Source organism: Osmerus mordax, chromosome 7 (assembly GCF_038355195.1).
Source record: "Osmerus mordax isolate fOsmMor3 chromosome 7, fOsmMor3.pri, whole genome shotgun sequence".
NCBI classification, from domain to species: Eukaryota; Metazoa; Chordata; class Actinopteri; order Osmeriformes; family Osmeridae; genus Osmerus; species Osmerus mordax.
Genome location: NC_090056.1, coordinates 13,875,774 through 13,894,189, shown reverse-complemented (window position 1 = coordinate 13,894,189; position 18,416 = coordinate 13,875,774). Strand labels below are relative to the sequence as shown.

Sequence of the window (18,416 nt, the reverse complement as noted above, 5' to 3'; positions counted from 1 at the left end):
TTCCTTTCTGTTTGCACAAATACACAGAGATGCTAAAACCACAAACCCTAAATAAACATTTGTTAGAAGAACTGTGGAAATTCTTTCTTCCTTCTGTATTTGCTGTTGCACCAGGACTGTATTCTAGTATGAGTGCTTGTTTGCTGACATTTTGAGTATAGTGGTGCTTTGTATTCTTTTTCTTTTCCTGTCTCATGAGGGCTAGTTGGAACTCATACCACCAAGCCAGACATGTATGCAACTTCAGGTTAATCACTTCTCCATATTCATGTACAGTGTTGCTCAAATTCAGACAGAAGTGAGAATGAAGTATCTTTGCAGGAAACCAGTCAACAGCAATAGTGTTTTTTAATTGACCAAACACTGTTCCCAAGTTCGCAACCCATTAAAGTGTTGTGAAGACTCACCAGTTTTTTTGACAGGGCACTAGGAGTAACTAGTGACATCACAAGAAATTTGAGACGATTTCTGAATAGCCCTTCCTCTTTAGTGGCTTACCCACATATGCTTCTCTTCCTATTCCTACCCCTCTCCCAATCCGATGAGAAGACTCCCTTTCTTTGGTTTCTCTTTTCTTCAAACTTTGCCAGTTGCAAATCTCGAGTTTGATAAACAATTTCATTTCAGGACATGCCTCTCTTTTATTGTGTGCTCCTTGCAGCTTCTATTCTTTAAGAGGTAAGTACTTGTCTTTCGAGTTTTATGTATTGCCATGCCACGTGGGTCATTAGAGGACTTGACAGGAAAACTTTATTACTGAGGAGCTAAAGTACTGTAACAGGTAGACTTGTTTGTGTTCTGCCAATGGAGGTTTCAAAGCTGACTTTTACACTTAAATGATTACAGATGTGCACAGTTCAGTTTGACTAAATAATTCAATTTTCACTGATCTGGTGTATTTTATTTCCAGGGATCTTATGTTTTGAAGCTTTTTTTTCACATACTGAGTGGATAGGTGTTCATAGGTGTGCACATGTTCCACCATTGGAAGACTCTTTTGTGCATGTCCATTTGAAAGGTCACAGTGTTTACAGGTCTCATGATACATTTAGGCACTGTAGCCTTAATAGAGTGGCAATTCAGAGAACACTACCTCTGTGTTTGTTTGAACACGTTTAAACACAATAACACATATTCATAAAATGCTAAAAAAAAAAAAAGAGGTTGAGGGGTATTTTGATGTGAAAATAATGTTTTTGTATGATCAGTTTAATTTTGTGAATCAAACAACTCCGCTGCCTTTCCCATCTTTTTTGACCTTTTGTAAAGGATTTGAACGCATGAAGGTGAAGATTCTGAAACTCTATACATCCCTAGAGACTCTATACATCCTGAGAACGATTAAGGGAGTTACACTGAAAAGTGCTGCATGTTCTTTCTTTTTTCCTTCAAGCTGATTTATGTCCATTCCTAAGAATTCAGTCTTGAGAGCAGTTCTCAGTCGTACACAGCTGTCGCAATAAGCTTGTCAAATGTACCATTCTATTCAGTTGGAAAACCTATGAATATAAGTAGAAGAAACATTTACCAGAACATTCATAAGTGAATTGATTGATGGTTTGTTTAGCCATTTCTCATTTAGCTTGTTGTGTTATCAACACCCTTAACCTGGGATCAACACAATGGATTTACACTGAGACTTCCTTTGGCATTCAACATCTTTCCTTGTTGATTGTATGGGGTTATTTACCTCTATGGACATTGATGTCCCTGCCAAAGCTTATGTCAAACTTGCGTCCCTGAACTGTTGTATCGTGGGTTAAGCAAGGGGAGTTTCTATAGCCTAGTAGTGCATTGTGCGCAGCAAGCTTGTAAGACAAAAAAGGAAATGAATAGGGTCCTGTGGCCCAGTAGAGTTGTATGTCTAACAACACCCCTGAGATCAAGCATTCTTCATGTAAATTGCACAATAATCCTACAATAAAAATATGAAAATGCTGTCAAACTACTCTACTTGTGAGATGCAGTGAAATCCAGGCATATTAAACCTCTCTGCAAGCCTGGGCCTGCCCAATGGTTGCGTAACACAATGAAGCTCCTGTCATTAAACATTTGGCTAAGTGAACTAACATTTTGCTAAGGGCTGTATGGGTTGAAACAAAGTTGTATACTTGAAACAGAGATAACCACCAGAAAAACCTGCATGAAGTAGTAAGAAAATGGGAAAAGGAGATAAATGTTGGTTGAGGGTGTGGCTACTGCCAATAGACAGATACTCTAGACCATAAGAATGCAAATGCTAATTCACATGAAAATCATCCAACATTGACCAAACTCAATGAAAAACTCCCACTTCTACATTGTTCCTTCCCTCTCTCTTTTGCTTTTCATCACTTTCAGACACATTCACACACACATACACACACACATGCACACACATTTGCCAAGAACCTCAACTAGGTGGCAAATACATGCAGTTCTATTGACTGACTGATAAAATAAAATCGACTGTTGAGTGTAGACGGATAAATGTCTGTCTCGTATACTGAAAGAAGATATATTGAGAACAACCTACAATACAGTTCAGAAAAGGGGTAAGTAGAGGGAATATCTATATTGTTATTAGACTAAATGAATGTTCCTCCAAAGTGATGTGTTACCCATAAAAGCTCTAACTTCTCATGCTTTTTGGCAAGACTTTTAATACTTTGACAAAAATAGTGTGACATTTTTCAGAAGAGTTCCTTTTTTTCCAGTAAATGTGTTTGTCATATTCTGGCCTTTCTTTGTGTAATATTACAATGTTTCAACATAGGTCTTTAGAAATAGTTCTAAGATCTAGAAGTTTTTAACAAAAATATCACACTCAGTTTTAACTGCATAATTGAATCAATGACTCTGCAAACCCTTGCCATGCAGCTTAAGAAACAGTAGATTTCCTTTTAACCAGCCAATGGCAAAAGTGTTTTCCATTTGTATGGCATCCTATGCAAATGGTGATTATAGGAAGAAGAGAAACATACTGTACAGACTAGGATGTAAACATGTTAGTGTTTGTAAAAGCATGGCCTTTGCCCTCTATGACTTTCCTGTGGCTATCCTCTGTGTTGTCCTACTGTCTGTAACGTCAGATGAGGACTTGCGATTTCTAAGTGTTTTTGTAGATTCTTTGATCAATAGTGAGGCTGAAACCGATTGGATAGTGTGTTCTTTTAAATGTTACATAATGTTACATAATATATCATAGATTGATGACACCAATCCCATGTGGGAACATTTAGAAAGTGTGGGAACATTTTGGATGGCTCTTAAGTTTGCTAAATTATTTCTTATGATTGCTTCTAACCATCCATGACAATGTAGAATTACAGTTATGACATAAAGTTGATTGTGAGGATGAAAAAAAATAAAGTGGGTTATGGGGTAGAATTTATTTATTTTATATTAGACAGCATTACATTCTGTGTGTGATAAGATGTCACAGTCTAGAGAAACATTTACATTTGTGTCATGACATATCTAATACATGATGTTTAAGTAGACCATGAGAAAGCACTGCCAGCCATCCCTTATCACTTGTTCGAAATGATAGGTTACAAGGCTGGGATCCTCAGCAACTGGTGGGGAGTTGCAGCTGGTGAGACCTGGCCTAGTTCCAAACTGTGCACTGGAGCCACGTATCCATCCCAAGGGTTAGGGAAACATTCTGGCCTGTATGTGAATGTGAAATCCCACATCACTGGGTGATGCATATGAAAAACGCATTTCTTTCAAAAAGTTCCTTTGGTTCTGCTTTCCCCCCACATGAAGACCAGTTAAGTTGTCTTGAGGGTCAAATTCTGTACCATGTGACAACCACTTTCCATATGCTGTTGTTAAACGACATGCTGACCTAACCACAACATGCAGAAGTTATAGTATTGTTTCAATGTCATTTTTTGACATTGAAAGTGTCTTTGGCTTGCTAGGTTACATATCTATGGGCAGGCTATTGTTTTACTGGTTTTCTATTGGTTTTATTTAAAGTGTAAACAAAAATGTGTGTAGTATCACCAAACAAAATAGAAGTTTGTCTTATCTAATATTATTGCATGAAAAATCAGTGTATCACAATGTGTTACATACATCTCTGATTATAATATTTTCCCAATAAATTAGAATATTCATCTAATATCAGCCTCCCCCTACTTGTGACAAATCACAACTGGGTCATCCCTTGATGTATTATATTCTGTGTTAATAGATAACACTGAAATCCAGACCAACAGTCTTGTAACCCAGGACAAATGAGTTTTCAATGAAGTTAATAAAGTAGCATTAAGAAACGAATCCGCACCTGATTGCACTAGAATTGTATAGCATCTCAAAGGCCCAACTGCACCCAAAGGAAAGTAAGAACAACAATGTGTTTACTACAGGTGTAAACAAGAAAATAACTTGATACAATAAAATAATTGGAGAAGAACTTATCACTCAAACTTTTAGGTATGTAGATTATTTTCTCCCTCTCTCTCTCTCTCTCTCTCTCTCTCTCTCTCTCTCTCTCTCTCTCTCTCTCTCTCTCTCTCTCTCTCTCTTTCTCGCTCGCTATCTCTCTCTGTTTGTTAGGAAAATGCTGAGAAAATGACATATGGTTGTTGACAATTGCAGTCGAAGGCAACTTGACAACTGAAACACTTTAGTTTCACATGTTTTGCCATGTTAAAATTTCCATTGTAGAGGAAACCTTTATCATTATGTAGATGATTTTTGTCTGAAAGGTGAAGGATGTTAAATATAATAATAATAATAACAATTAAAAATTATTTTTTGCATACATAAATAAAGAGTACATGTATGACGTTGTAGCCTATCCACTGAATGTTTTCTCAAGTGTTATCATCCTAATTAGGATTCAGACAATAATTTGGGAATTTATCATAGTTTTTTTCCTTTTCCTTTTCCAGATCCCTTCTGCACAACCTGTAAATTGTTTTGTTTGTCTCCAGTCTTTTGAAGATTCTTATATCTGTCTCCACACGTTGTCTTAATATCACCTCTCATAACATCATGGAAATGCAAAAGTTATCAAATGGTAACCACCACCATGACTTTGTCCCTTTGGAAGAGGGGTATGTTTTCTTTTCTGCTAAACATATTGCTGTCAAGCTTGCTTCACTGTATTAATTTCCCAGTGTTGTAATTATTCATCACCACTTGACATTTTCAAATACTTCTTACACATTGTTGATTGAGAGTACACAAATGGATGGATATATATTATTTGTTGTTGTTGTTTTAATTTAATTAATTATGATACCTAAGATGCAACTCGATTAATTAGCAGGGACATAATGGTTGCCAATAGTTTGACAGTGTTGGTAAAGGGGTGTGAGCCTTTTTTCTCCTCTTGGTGAACATCATAGTGTACAATCAGAGCAAGAGGAGTTCCTGCCACACAAGAGTGATGGGACAAAGAAACCTCAGTTTACTGATGTAAGTATATTATGTCCAAGAGCTACTGGCCAATACAATGTATGCAACCATCATCACTGTAAAATTATTACTGTAAAGCAATATCTTACTAGTCAGTAATGTCAAAGTTCAATTCCTGCCAAAGTTGTCTTTGGATTCTATAATCTTATGAGCATTTACATCAATAATTTATATTTTTGGCAGTTCGAGGGTAAGACCTCCTTTGGGATGTCTGTCTTCAACCTCAGTAATGCCATCATGGGAAGTGGAATCTTGGGATTATCATATGCCATGTCAAACACGGGTATCATTCTGTTTCTGTAAGTATCACGGCACACACACACAAAGATACAGATGCACATCCACAACACACACGTACAAAACACAGGCACACTTTATAATTCCCTGAATATTTAAGAGACAAATGGGAAAATAGTCACAATAAAGTTAAATATTGCACAATGCTTGGCTAGAGATGTTAGGGATGGATGAGATGTTTTTATGAATATATACAGTATAGTGTATGTAGATAAAAGATGTATAAATATTAAGTGAACAGGACTCACAGATTTTTACCCTCATTGCTAAAACCACAAAAAAATGACAATGATATAACCAGATGACAAGTACTGCTTGAAGCTGGAAATGTTGAATTAAACAATATGATTACTATCATGTGGAAAGGTTCAGCACTAGGAGTAGTGGGGTGGTGTCCATAGCTGATTTGAGTAGTTGCATCTGAGACACATGCGGTTGCTCTAAATCAGATTTCAGGAGCTAATTATAACATGGAATTGAATGTTGAAATGTAGCCTTGTCTGTTTTAAGCAGAGTGTGTGGTGTACTTTAGTTAGGTCATGTGTCACCATTAAGGATTAAGGATAGAGCCCTCATAGTCATAGTATCTATGTTTGTAGTATGGCAGGTAGGTAGGAAACTTGTTGGAAACTAAATACAAACTATTTAAAACAGAATGTGAACTGAGCTTAAGTGGCTGTGTGATGTATAACAAACCAAATTCACAGGTAAAAACCATTCAAATGGAATGTTGTACTGAAAAAAGTTCTGAAAGATTCTTTTTCAGAGGATGCAACATATTATTTGGTGGTAGAGAGACCATTTTCCTGAGATCCCAGTTATAGTTTTCCTAACCACATGAATTCATATGATAGCAGGATTCTGTTTAGTTACATAACTCTGAGTAAGTTGTTTGTGTTCTGCAGAGTTCTGTTGACATGCATTGCCTGCCTGTCCAGTTATTCGGTTCACCTCCTGCTTAGAAGTGCTGGAGTCGTTGGTAAGGATTCCAAAGACAAACAACAAAAAAGCATACAGCAAAATGATTATATGACTACCGGTACTGTCCACATTCACAGGTTTTAATAACCGGTTCTAGCCATGGTCCTCAACATCACTTACCTCATTGTCTTTTCAGGTATTCGTGCCTATGAACAGCTGGGCTTTCGGGCTTTTGGACATCCTGGAAAAATATTAGCTGGTGTTATTATAACCCTTCATAACATTGGTGGTAAGTCCCTACCAATAGTACTAGATGTGGACTCCTAAAACCTTACGTTACAATTTTACCCCCCAAAAATGATATTCAAACCTATTCAGAATACATATACATATAAAGTTCATTTTAGATAGTAGGACATCTATGTGCAGTGAACCTTTGTTGAGCACAGTACATTATCCTGTGTACTTGCAATAAAAGTATGGTAGCATTTTTGTTTACTTTGTGATTCTATCAAAACAGAACAGTTTTAGATTGTGAGAAACAAACTTTTTTCCAGTACCACACTGTTCATATATGCCTGCTACAATTCACACATCCTGTTTATTGCCAATAAGAAAGTTGGAACTAACAACTGCTTTGCAGTACCTCGTTAAATTTGGTGAAAGCACATGACTCAACTTTAGGAGAACCTTATGACCTCACATTAGACGGTTAGACTGAATAGAATGGTCTGCAATTCTGGAACATTATCTGGCAAAGTTTCCATATAGGTCTGCAAAAAAAAGCAGTCTGTTGGCAAAAGGAAAGTTAGAAATAGGTTGGAAATGATAAATGCGTTGCAGCACCTTGTTAAATTTGGCGAATACACGTGTGATATTATTTTTAAGGAGAACCACAAGGGACTATGCCCTTGTGTATTCTGTTTGCTATTGCATAACATTATTTCACAGTCTATTATAGTTGTAAATAATGGTTGCTGAGGGGACGAGGTTGCCCAAAGTTTTGTATGATATTGCCCAACCACAAAGTTGATATGTAAACCAAGAGGTTGGTTTTGGGGAGGGTGTTTTGAGTGTCTGTATTATAGTTCTTATAACAGTACAAGTTTGTGACTTTACATTATTTGTGTCTTAATCTTCAAAGCTATGTCCAGTTACCTTTTCATCGTGAAGTTTGAACTACCACTGGTCATCCAAGCCTTTCTAGGTCAAGCATCTACCTCTGGGTGAGTGTTAGTGACAGACAATTAGAATGCAAAATACAAGTACACATGCAAAATATGCCTGACTTACTTGAAAAGTCAATTACAATTTATATTACAAGAATATTTTGTGTTTGTGTTCTCCAACTAGAGATTGGTTCATGAATGGAAACTACCTTATCATCATTGTCAGTGTCTGCATCATCCTACCACTCGCCCTGATGAAACAACTTGGTATGTCATTGACCTCACTTCCTTTGAACTATTGATTGACTTACATACTCAGTCCTTCCTAATATTTTAAGGTAGACTCTGCAACCCAATCTGCCAAATCAACATCAGATGGTGCATGTGGCATTGGTGCAAAACAGTCTGTTTGGAAACTTTCATTTGTGCAGCATCTCTTGGGACACAAATGTTGAATAAGATAGAATGATGTTAAGTACATCACATTGGATGTTGATTACATTTAATTTGTTGTTTGACTGTAAATAATCATACTTTCTGACATGTGTTTGATATGTTGCAGGGTATCTGGGTTACACCAGTGGCTTCTCCCTCACCTGCATGGTCTTCTTCCTGTCCTCTGTGAGGCTTGTGTATAAATATTACCATGAGACAATGTGTATGTTGGCTGAATTATGTACATACTGTACCAAAGCAGATAAATATGCAGTATGCAAATAATTGTGCTGAACTATATTTAGGTTTTACAATTATAGGAAATGTTCCAGACTTCCAAGATACTTCTATATGACCTCAATTATTTACAAAAGGATATTTATAATCATGCTACCCAACTGCACAGGCATATCTCATTTCCAGCTTGCTGGATGTTAGGCTAGGTATGTTGTTATTACAGTTGCAAGTGTTATATAATCAGTTAATTAAGTGAAAGCACTGTGACTTAAGACAGGACTTCACAAGTTAGTCTATTTAAACTGTTATCATTAAAAGCTGTGTTGATCTGCTACTTCTGACATATCTACAGTAGCTATGACCCTCTCACTCTCTCTTTCTCTCAAAGGTTATTTACAAGAAATTTAATATCCCTTGCCCCCTGGAGGCCTTCAGCAACTACTCTATCAACACCACCATCCCAGAGGATATTTGTGAAGGCAAATTATTCACCATCAACCAAGAGGTCAGACAGGAGAATTCTCCACTTTGTACTTAAAATATAGACACCCAAATATAATTTCATTATTAAAAAAAAATGGTGTGCATGCATCATCCTTGCCTATTGGCTTCAAGTGTAATCTGACCAGTTATGGTTAGGAGTTATTTATAGACTGGGTTATTTAATATGCTAATGACCGTGTGTTTCCTGTTTTGTATCTTGTTACTGGGGCAACTTGTTGACCATGTGTATGGGAGTGGTTCGCATGATCTACACCATCTTGTAAATTTCCTCAAGCATGAATTACCAGCGTGCAAAGCAACTAATTATAGATTCACTTTACATGGTTTTCAGACGGCGTACACAATCCCCATCTTGGCGTTTGCTTTTGTGTGTCACCCTGAGGTGCTTCCCATCTACACTGAGCTGCGCAAGTAAGTTGGTGAAGCCCAAATCTGTTTCAATTTTCATTAGAATATTTATATAAATTGTTGTTTGACTAAGCATGTGTAGCTTCTTAGAATTGTAGTCCCATATTGAGGCTGTATGTATCATTAGCCCCCCCTGCTCACATTATCAAGAAACGCATTATTGAATGATGTCTCACCTCCTCCAGCCCTACCAAGAGACGAATGCAGGGTATTGCTAATGTATCCATCCTTGGCATGTTTGTCATGTACCTCCTCACCGCCATCTTTGGGTATCTCACTTTCTACGGTAAGACCAAGTCCTTGATGAGTGCACAAACACCTGAAGAATATACTGTACAGTACACATGCCATTTAACTGTTACAATTTACATTTGACATTTTATTCATTTGGCAGATGCTTTAAAACCAAAGCGACAAACAGTGCAAATAGTGAAGTGAAGTACAGCAGATCATCAAGGCCAGAAGTGCACAGTTGTAACCGTATTTGAGTGGTTAGTGCCAAGGAATTGTATTTTCTACTACAATAGTACACAACTGTCATAAAAGTACAGTGCATCTATAGCCACAACGTCGTACCTCAAGTGTAACAAGTTAAAAAACAATGTATTAGGAGAAACCAATTAACAAGTCAATGCTACAACATCATCTCAAATATATAAAGAGGTCAGATTTGCAGGTACCACAATTAATAATGTACAACTAAATTCAGCTTAAGGTGCCCTTAGGTCAAGTGAAAAGTGATTTGTCCCGGTACAATTTGAAGCGGTGTGTCGTCAAACTCCGTCTGGACTATTTGAGTATTTAAAGTGAATGCGTGTGTTTTTGTGTGTATAGTGAACACAGAATCTGAGCTCCTGCACACATACAGCATAGTGGACCCTCTGGACACCCTCATCCTGTGTGTTCGCCTGGCGGTGCTGGTGGCTGTCACTCTCACTGTCCCTGTTGTCCTCTTCCCAGTAAGAATAGACAAATACCCAGAATCATTTAGCAAAAGATGCTTCTGACAAGCACTCTGGATACATTTAGATCTCATTATAGATATGGTGTAAACCTACCGCAGACACAGGGCAACTTTCATGTTGGGTGTGGTCTATTTCCTCAGATCCGCAGAGCCCTACTTCAACTCCTGTTCCCAGAGAAATCTTTCCACTGGGTCCGCCACATTGTTATTGCTGTGTGTCTACTCTTTGTAGTCAACTTGCTTGTCATCCTCGTGCCCAACATTCGAGACATCTTTGGGATCATTGGTGCGTAATTATGAAAAAAGTAAAGGTACAATATAGTATGACTTCATGAAGTGTACTATAATACTATAATTTACTGTATTATAATACATTACATGTGCAGTACAGTAGTAAAAGTATAGGTACTGCACATTGTCAAGTATATACATGCCAACGTGATCAGTTGTTTGACATTCTCCTCTCTCTATCCAGGGGCCACCACTGCTCCTTGTCTCATCTTCATCCTCCCAGGAATGTTCTACATGCGTATTGTTCCTACTGAACAAGAGTCCATGACTTCAAAACCAAAGATCCAGGTAGGTTCACCTAACATAGACATACAGTTATCACTGTTCCACTGAGTTCCCTTTCATAAATGCACCTTTATGCTTCTGCCAGTAGAATATATCTACTTTGTATTTCAGGCTGCTTGTTTCACTGCTTTGGGCTTCATTTTCATGACCATGAGCTTGACGTTCATCATTCTTGACTGGACAAGTGGAGAGAAACGAAGTGGGGGTGGCCATTAAAGCAAATACATCAACAGAGAGGGTCCACATGCCAAGACATCTGCTTGCTCCGTCGCTGTGACACTCCTCAAGATGGAGATGGAGACGAGAGGCTGGGCCCACATTGTGTAGTGTTTTATCACCCTGCGCTGTGATAAGACAGCTTTCCCACCTATTCTAATCAAAAAGACACACTACCCTTCCATGGAGGCAAAAGTCTTTAAAGAATCCAATGGTCGCATTATCTGAGATTATGAGCTCTCCAGTCATCGCAACGCAGCTAACGAATGTGCTGCCTGTGGAAACACCAGATCCACTTCATGTCTCCAAAGTAATGAAGCTGGAGTCTTGAATGGAGAGCATCTAGTATGAAAGTTCACCAACAAAGATGCAGGGGTTCATTATCTATCTGCTAAGGGGGCAGACCGTATGTTACCAGCCAAGTATTTGCTGCTCCAAGTGCCAAACAATGCATTCATTGTTGTTTGTCTATCAAAGCTCAATGTTTATTTTATTTACTAGATTCTAATAGAAACCTTCTTTTGTGAAGATTTTTGCTGTCTCTGTTAATTCCCACCACTGCTATCCACAGTCATTTTGTCCAAATGTGTGATAATTTACTGTTTTGGCAACAATTCTATTTTTGCCAACTAATCCTACAACCAATTGACATCCTACCGACACAATTGAATAATACAATAAAACAAAACATAACATCAACAATATTATAAAAACCTTAATGTAACCTTAATGTAAAAATGATGTGCCTTTAGTCGAACATACTAAATATGAGCCTGTCAGACAAGATGTGCAGTTCTTTATGTCTATCTTACTTAATTGGAATAATCCATATCCTCAAATCCTCAAAACATTGTCAAGTGGTTGATACAGTTTTCACGCTTTTGACATCATGTAACCATGGATTGAATGGTAATATATTGTATTGCTGACTTTGACAATGTGAGGGTAAACAATGCAATAGGGTCCGAAAATGTGAACTAATGTAATCAAGATGTTTAGTATTTGCCAAACTGTAAAATATATATTTTGTCATGTAAGGAATCATTTTCAAATTTGCCCATTCAGTGATTCGTGTAATGTAAAACGAAGTGAGGAACTGGGTCAAATAAGGAGACATATGATAAGGCTAAAGCTGTAATTGCATATTCAAAAGGAGAATGTAAATATAAAATCGATCAATTTTGCTGAGTTCTTGGAAATGTTGGAAAGATGAAAGCTAGTATAGAAATGTCAAAGCTGAATGCCTTGGGAACACCATTATACAAATGTGACAGCTTTTTATCATGGCACCAGTCAATTGTTTTTTGCAAGGAACATTTTGTTTTTAACCTGGCACCATTGTCAATAGTATTCTATTTCCAATAAAGATGGTTGTCAGTATTTATCAAAATGTTGCCTTGTACTCATGTTTTTGTCGTTTTTGTTGTTGACGCGAGTAATGCTATAATCAAGTTGTTTAAAGTAGTTTAAAAGTAGACAGTATCTCTGTCTACTTAACAGCTTAACATCACATTATTTTAATAGTGGTTCCCTTTCCTACAGTTGTATGAAACCCTCTGATACAAACACTGAACTATTGGACTTTCATAGGACTAGGTCTGCAGTGTGTGGGGCCCTCAGAACAGGTTTCAGAAGTTCTATATTTTACAGCTGAATCTAACGCAATCTTTTGTGGGTGCGAACTTCCTGCTCTCTCTTGCCTCTACTGAATTTACATGATACCACTCAGAATACGGAAGTCCCCATTTCACTGTCTATAGACTCTTGCATGTGGACACAGGAGTTTGATGGGCTCTAAATAGACTGATGTGTGTCCCTCCTCCAAAACGACATTGAAAAATGAGCCGATCATCAAAATCAAAGACGCAGGAGAACAATCTAAGCATCCTTTTGAGTGCAGAGGAGAATGAGTCTGTGGTGGAGCTTCTGGGGCGGAGATGTGTGGTAAGTCTTGGTACTGGTGAGCCCAGGTCGCACCAGAGCCTAGCAGGCCTGGACGATCTGGGATTTTAGCCAACATTCTAATCTCAAATGACACTAAATGACTGAATAAGTGATATGGCAATGTGTCCATGATGTCCTCTTGTTGAATGATTATCCATAGTGCACACATAGTGACGTGTATGGAGTGTAAATGGCATTTGACATATTTCATGGTGTACTGTGAAAAAGGAAATTGTACTCCCTTTCAGCCAAAATAAGCAAACCGAATGCTATATCAATTTGCTTCTTTGACACTAAGTACACACTGTGGACTTTTCAGACATTTCCAATAGAGGTGATGACTCAATGTGGAATTTTCCATCATCTATCCTCCATGATGTTTTTGTCCCTAAACAAATAGCCTTTACTTACAAACTTGATGGGTCAGTTTTAGTGTTGTGGTAGCCTGCTATTAATTGGGCTCAAATTACACATTTACTTTTTACATGATATATAAAACAAACTGCATGAACCTTCAGAAAATGAAAAATCTACTCCTCTATTTGTTCTAGTGTGGTTTACTGAACTTCCAGTATGACACAGATAAAGAGCTTTAGAAAGAAGTATCTACAGTGAACAGAGCAACAGGAAGCCTACCCAGAAGTCACTTCCTGGGTAGCATTACCAGAGGATATAGCCTGTTTTTGTTATGGTAGACTTGTATAAGGAATAAGTTAAGGCTGGTCCTCCATTATACACATTCTTCATAAAGACTTTGGAAGCATGCTGGCAAGTGGATCCAGTAGCTGAACATTAAATACACAGTAGCTAGATACATTGTTAATGAATGCACAACATTTCAGAATAATCTTGTTTGTATGCTAATTGTTTCTCTATGAAGAGCTGTTATGTTGTTATGATCAAGATTTACATCCAGATCATGTATATACAATAACGTACAAAATAATGGGCACTGAGCATCCGTGTCTCTGAAAAAATGTTCTGTCTTTCTGTGCAGACCCTGTCCACAGCAGTGATTCAACTATGGATGGCCCTGCCACACAGTTCCTCTCAATGGAGTCTGCAGCACACTGGTGTGGTGTGCTTTGTGAAGGACAACCCACTTCGCTCCTACTTTATCCGTCTATACGACTTTAAGGTTCTTCCATTGACCCTCTTTATTATCCTATAGTACAGACTGCTTAACAGTGAACTTTTTTTCTATTGATAAGGTAGCTGCCTAATGCAAAAATTAAAATGGTTGGACAAGCAACAATTTATTTCTTTATATGAAACATATAGACCTCAGACCATCTTCATTGGTTGATAATCATTGGATTTAATTCTTTGCACCTTGATTGTTTTACTTTAGTTTTAAACAGTTCCTAAATACATCTAGTTTCATTCTTACATTTATATCTGATCAGTCTAGTAGGAAAACCCCCCAGAAACATTGCAGTGCATGGCCATGTCATCAGTGAACTCAATGTCAGGCCTACATTGACTGTACATGGATGTTTGCACTATGTTGTACTGTATCTAGGAGGGGAAACAAATCTGGGAGCAGGAGCTGTATAACCAGCTGACATATCACAATCCTCAGATCTTTTTCCACACTTTTGCTGCTGACGTGAGTACCACACAACCCTTGCACTATGTACTAACATAATTCACATTACTTTCTCTTTCCAACCAATGACATTTGGAATGAAAATAAGTGACGTTTAATGTTGACATTTAAACCTGACCATTATTGAGCATTTGTTTTTACGTTTTATACAGGATATAGTTCACTGAAGCCTTTGACATTGTGTCCTTTAATTGGCCCATATGTAGTTGTTTGATGTGTGATGATGAACCACAGGAATGCCAGGTGGGTCTCAACTTTTCAAGTGAGCAGGAGGCTGAGACGTTCAGAGTCACTGTGCAAGAGAAGCTCAGCCAGAGAGCCAACCGTCAAGGTAAAAGCATTTACTTATCTTAGCCATGATCCTAGCAATATACGTATACTGTATAAAGTGGCTTTGGAACGTCTATATCTCCAATTAGGAAGCTGATGACCCATCTAACTCATTATAAACCATGTTTTCACGTTCACAGAAAAAAGACCTGCAAGTCATGGTAGGCATTTCACTTGATGAATAAAAAACATGAAGATAAATCCAAGTTAATTCAAAGTGTCTGGATTTTCATTAGCCTTAATCAATGGTTTTCTATCCACAGAAAAAAGACAACTGCCACCATTGCCACCACCAAACAGTAAGCACTAGATGTAACCATTCAGTCAAATTAAATGATCCATCTATAAAAAATCTACTGCATTGAAAGGAGACGTCATGAAGTCGACATTCTAGGTAGGAACAAGGATTGTGTACACAAACTCTATCCATTTGTACACCATCAGCTTCACCAGTCCATCCTGGAGGCACACCCACTATGGACATCCAGAACCCTGGCATCCTAGCATCACGCTATCGCTCCCCAGCAGCACACAAAGTAAAGAAGGACAAAAAGAGCAAGAAGAAGGGAGCCAAGCTGACCAAGGCTGATATAGGAGCCCCAAGTGGATTTAAGTAAGTAGATCACATACAGTGATGCTACAATATTTGGGAGGAGTTTAATCATATTGTTTAAACATGGATGTGAAAACATAGAATGCAGTTGGTTTCCACGGTGTCTTGTATTTTATACATAAACAAATAATATGCATCTTAATTATACAACATACCACTCAACCCACACCAAATCTTACGATGGCCAGCTAAATAAGCAATTTAAATAAGAAATTTATTCATTCTGCTTTCTTCATTTTTTACTGATCTGTTTCCTCTTTGCAGACATGTAACCCATGTTGGATGGGATCCAAACTCAGGATTTGATGTAAGATGACACTGTCTGTAAAAGCAGTTACTGTACATCTTGACAATACCCATACATATCTTTATGCTCTTGAGATGATGGAAAATTGTTCAGCAGCACCTCAGAGGCCCTTTAATATCAGTATGTAAACAGATGATTGGGTACGACACACCCTACAGTATAAAACAACCCATTATATCATATCAGTGTCAACATACTATTGTATATATTTAAAGCTCTGGTGGTAACCATTAATTTAATTGGATTACATTAGCAAACCCATGAATGATATTGTGAAACACTATTAAACAATTACTTGTTTTTCACCCTTGTATCACAAGTGTATTTTACGATACACATCCCCTTCTCTTTGACTGTAGAGACGAGAACTTCAGACAAACCACAGGGTTGGTTTTATCCATATAAATAGATATACAGTATAGATAATACTGTAACATCACATTACAATTCTCTGATTCTAGACTGCTAATCTAGACCCAGATCTGAAGACACTCTTCTCCTCTGCTGGGATTAGTGATGACCAACTGACAGATGCAGATACCTCCAGACTCATCTATGACTTTATCGAACAGTCTGGGGGGTTACAGGCTGTCAAGGATGAAATGAGGAAACAAGGTTCAGTTCATGTTACAGTCCATGTTACTGTTTATTTTACAGTCTATGTTACAGTCCATGTTCATTGTGGATGGTATACTCTAAGAAGTAGATCGATTTTTTAGAGATTACGTCTAATATTGCTTATAGTTAACGTAATTTTAACTATTTACATTGAAAATGTACTTTAAGTGCTTGGCTAGGTACAGTAAACCAGCTTCATTTAGACACACCCACAGTTTGCAGGGACGCCTACTATATCTTGAAATTGCACAACACACATTTAGAAAGTTGCGTAGTAAATAGTCAGTTCAATAAAAATGTTATTGTCTGTAAAAAGACTAGTGCTATTTACCAGAGAGCATATTACTCTTTTGTACTCAATTCTGTTTTATTGCAGAGAACACGCCAAGCCAGTCTCAAAGTCGACATGGACGTCTCCCCCCTGTTCCTTCAGAGTCACCACGGCGCTCTGGGCTCCTGCCAGTCTCAGGAAGCCCCCCAAGAGGTCCCCCTTCCCGCTCTCTCCCACCCCCACCAACAGGGGGCAGAAGTGGACCACCCCCACCACCTCCTATCTCTGCCTGTCCTCCTCCCCCAAGCCACGGTCGCTCCGGAGGTGCCCCCCCTCCTCCCCCACCCTGTGCTCCCTCAGGGGGTGGACCACCACCTCCCCCTCCTCCCCCTCCTCCTCCCCCTGCTCCATCATCAAAGCCAGCCACAGATATTGGAAGTAGAAACATTGCTCCACCCCCCAAAACCCCAAGTGGAGGTGGAGGTGCAGGTGGTCGAGGGGATTTGCTAGACCAAATACGCTTGGGAACCAAGCTTAAAAATGTAAGATGGAACACATCATTGTCCAGGTTGAAATATTTTGATATATATTGTGATATGTTTAATTTATTTAGTATAGTAAAGAAAATTGATATTTATAGTGTAGTAATTTGTCATGAATGCCAATAGAAAGAAAGTGCTAATTATAAAGCATTTTACTATTCTTAAACTGAGTTATTCTGAATCTACCTTCTGTGTGTGTCCTAGGTCACAGATAGTGCTGAACCAAACTCTGCCCCACAAGAAGAGTCAAGTGAGGGAATAGTTGGAGCGCTGATGATGGTCATGCAGAAGAGAAGCAAAGTCATCCACTCGTCAGGTACAGTGACTAGCACAATATACCTGTCTGCCAGTCTGATTTCCTGTATTCCTGCGCAATACATTTTATTATTATATCTTGCTTTAGATGATGAAGAGGACGATGGTGGTGATGACGATGATGATGATGAGTGGGATGACTGATTTAAATTTCCAACATGAATGTACTTGGACAGACATTTCAGAAACCAATGGAATAATTGCTGTATAAGTAAGACCTCCCCCTGCTGGAAAGTCAGGTGGGAAGATGTCTGTCTGGTACAAAATAACTAGCCATTTGTTAATTTCCAGAAAACCAAGAAATATATCTGCACATGATTATAAAAAATATAAAATTATACTGGATCAGAAGTGTCATCAAAATTACATTTTCATGGTCAAAGTTGTCCTAGTGACTGTCCATTTTGCGACTGCCATACTGTTTTTATGCCTCAGCATGTTCTATGTCTGGGGCATCAAGACTACCAAAGTAAGGATCATCATAAGAATAATATCTTAGAAATGACAAAAAAGGTAATACATAACAAAACATTTAAATAGGTAAATAATAATAAAATAATATTTATTACAACAATCCTGACAATTTAAGCTATCACAAACACATCTAGTCTACACATGATCAGTAAATAAACACCAATGTAGTTCAATATATCTCAACAACAAACACAGAATCCCAAAGAGTGAGACAAACAAAAGCTCAATACACAGTATTCCCTGCAAAAATG

General features: G+C 38.0%; 2 protein-coding genes across 2 annotated transcripts; both read left to right on the top strand.

Annotated features, from left to right (window-relative positions):
* Positions 1–539: 539 nt before the first annotated feature.
* On the top strand, positions 540–12,532 carry slc38a5b (solute carrier family 38 member 5b). Its single transcript, XM_067239242.1, has 16 exons — positions 540–678; positions 4,887–5,051; positions 5,346–5,415; positions 5,599–5,714; positions 6,618–6,691; positions 6,830–6,922; positions 7,778–7,859; positions 7,987–8,069; positions 8,365–8,423; positions 8,863–8,979; positions 9,310–9,389; positions 9,572–9,672; positions 10,221–10,345; positions 10,492–10,636; positions 10,826–10,929; positions 11,038–12,532. The coding sequence occupies exons 2-16, from the start codon at positions 4,990–4,992 to the stop codon at positions 11,140–11,142; spliced, it is 1,416 nt and encodes a 471-aa protein (XP_067095343.1). The 5' UTR covers positions 540–678; positions 4,887–4,989; the 3' UTR covers positions 11,143–12,532.
* A 377-nt stretch (positions 12,533–12,909) lies between these two features.
* On the top strand, positions 12,910–18,374 carry wasb (WASP actin nucleation promoting factor b). The gene is made up of 12 exons (XM_067240883.1): positions 12,910–13,086; positions 14,084–14,224; positions 14,609–14,695; positions 14,930–15,026; positions 15,166–15,186; positions 15,289–15,324; positions 15,470–15,638; positions 15,903–15,945; positions 16,407–16,560; positions 16,940–17,376; positions 17,581–17,692; positions 17,780–18,374. The coding sequence occupies exons 1-12, from the start codon at positions 12,982–12,984 to the stop codon at positions 17,833–17,835; spliced, it is 1,458 nt and encodes a 485-aa protein (XP_067096984.1). The 5' UTR covers positions 12,910–12,981; the 3' UTR covers positions 17,836–18,374.
* Positions 18,375–18,416: the final 42 nt, after the last annotated feature.

What these genes read in the sequence shown, in the direction of transcription:
- slc38a5b (XM_067239242.1), top strand. Translation starts at nt 4,990, where the DNA reads ATGGAAATGCAAAAGTTATCAAATGGTAACCACCACCATGACTTTGTC. An exon ending in CGCCCTGATGAAACAACTTG is followed by an intron (nt 8,070 to 8,364) that starts GTATGTCATTGA and finishes GATATGTTGCAG; the next exon opens with GGTATCTGGGTTACACCAGT. An exon ending in TCCCTGTTGTCCTCTTCCCA is followed by an intron (nt 10,346 to 10,491) that starts GTAAGAATAGAC and finishes CTATTTCCTCAG; the next exon opens with ATCCGCAGAGCCCTACTTCA.
- wasb (XM_067240883.1), top strand. Translation starts at nt 12,982, where the DNA reads ATGAGCCGATCATCAAAATCAAAGACGCAGGAGAACAATCTAAGCATC. An exon ending in TCCACACTTTTGCTGCTGAC is followed by an intron (nt 14,696 to 14,929) that starts GTGAGTACCACA and finishes GATGAACCACAG; the next exon opens with GAATGCCAGGTGGGTCTCAA. An exon ending in TGGGAACCAAGCTTAAAAAT is followed by an intron (nt 17,377 to 17,580) that starts GTAAGATGGAAC and finishes TGTGTGTCCTAG; the next exon opens with GTCACAGATAGTGCTGAACC.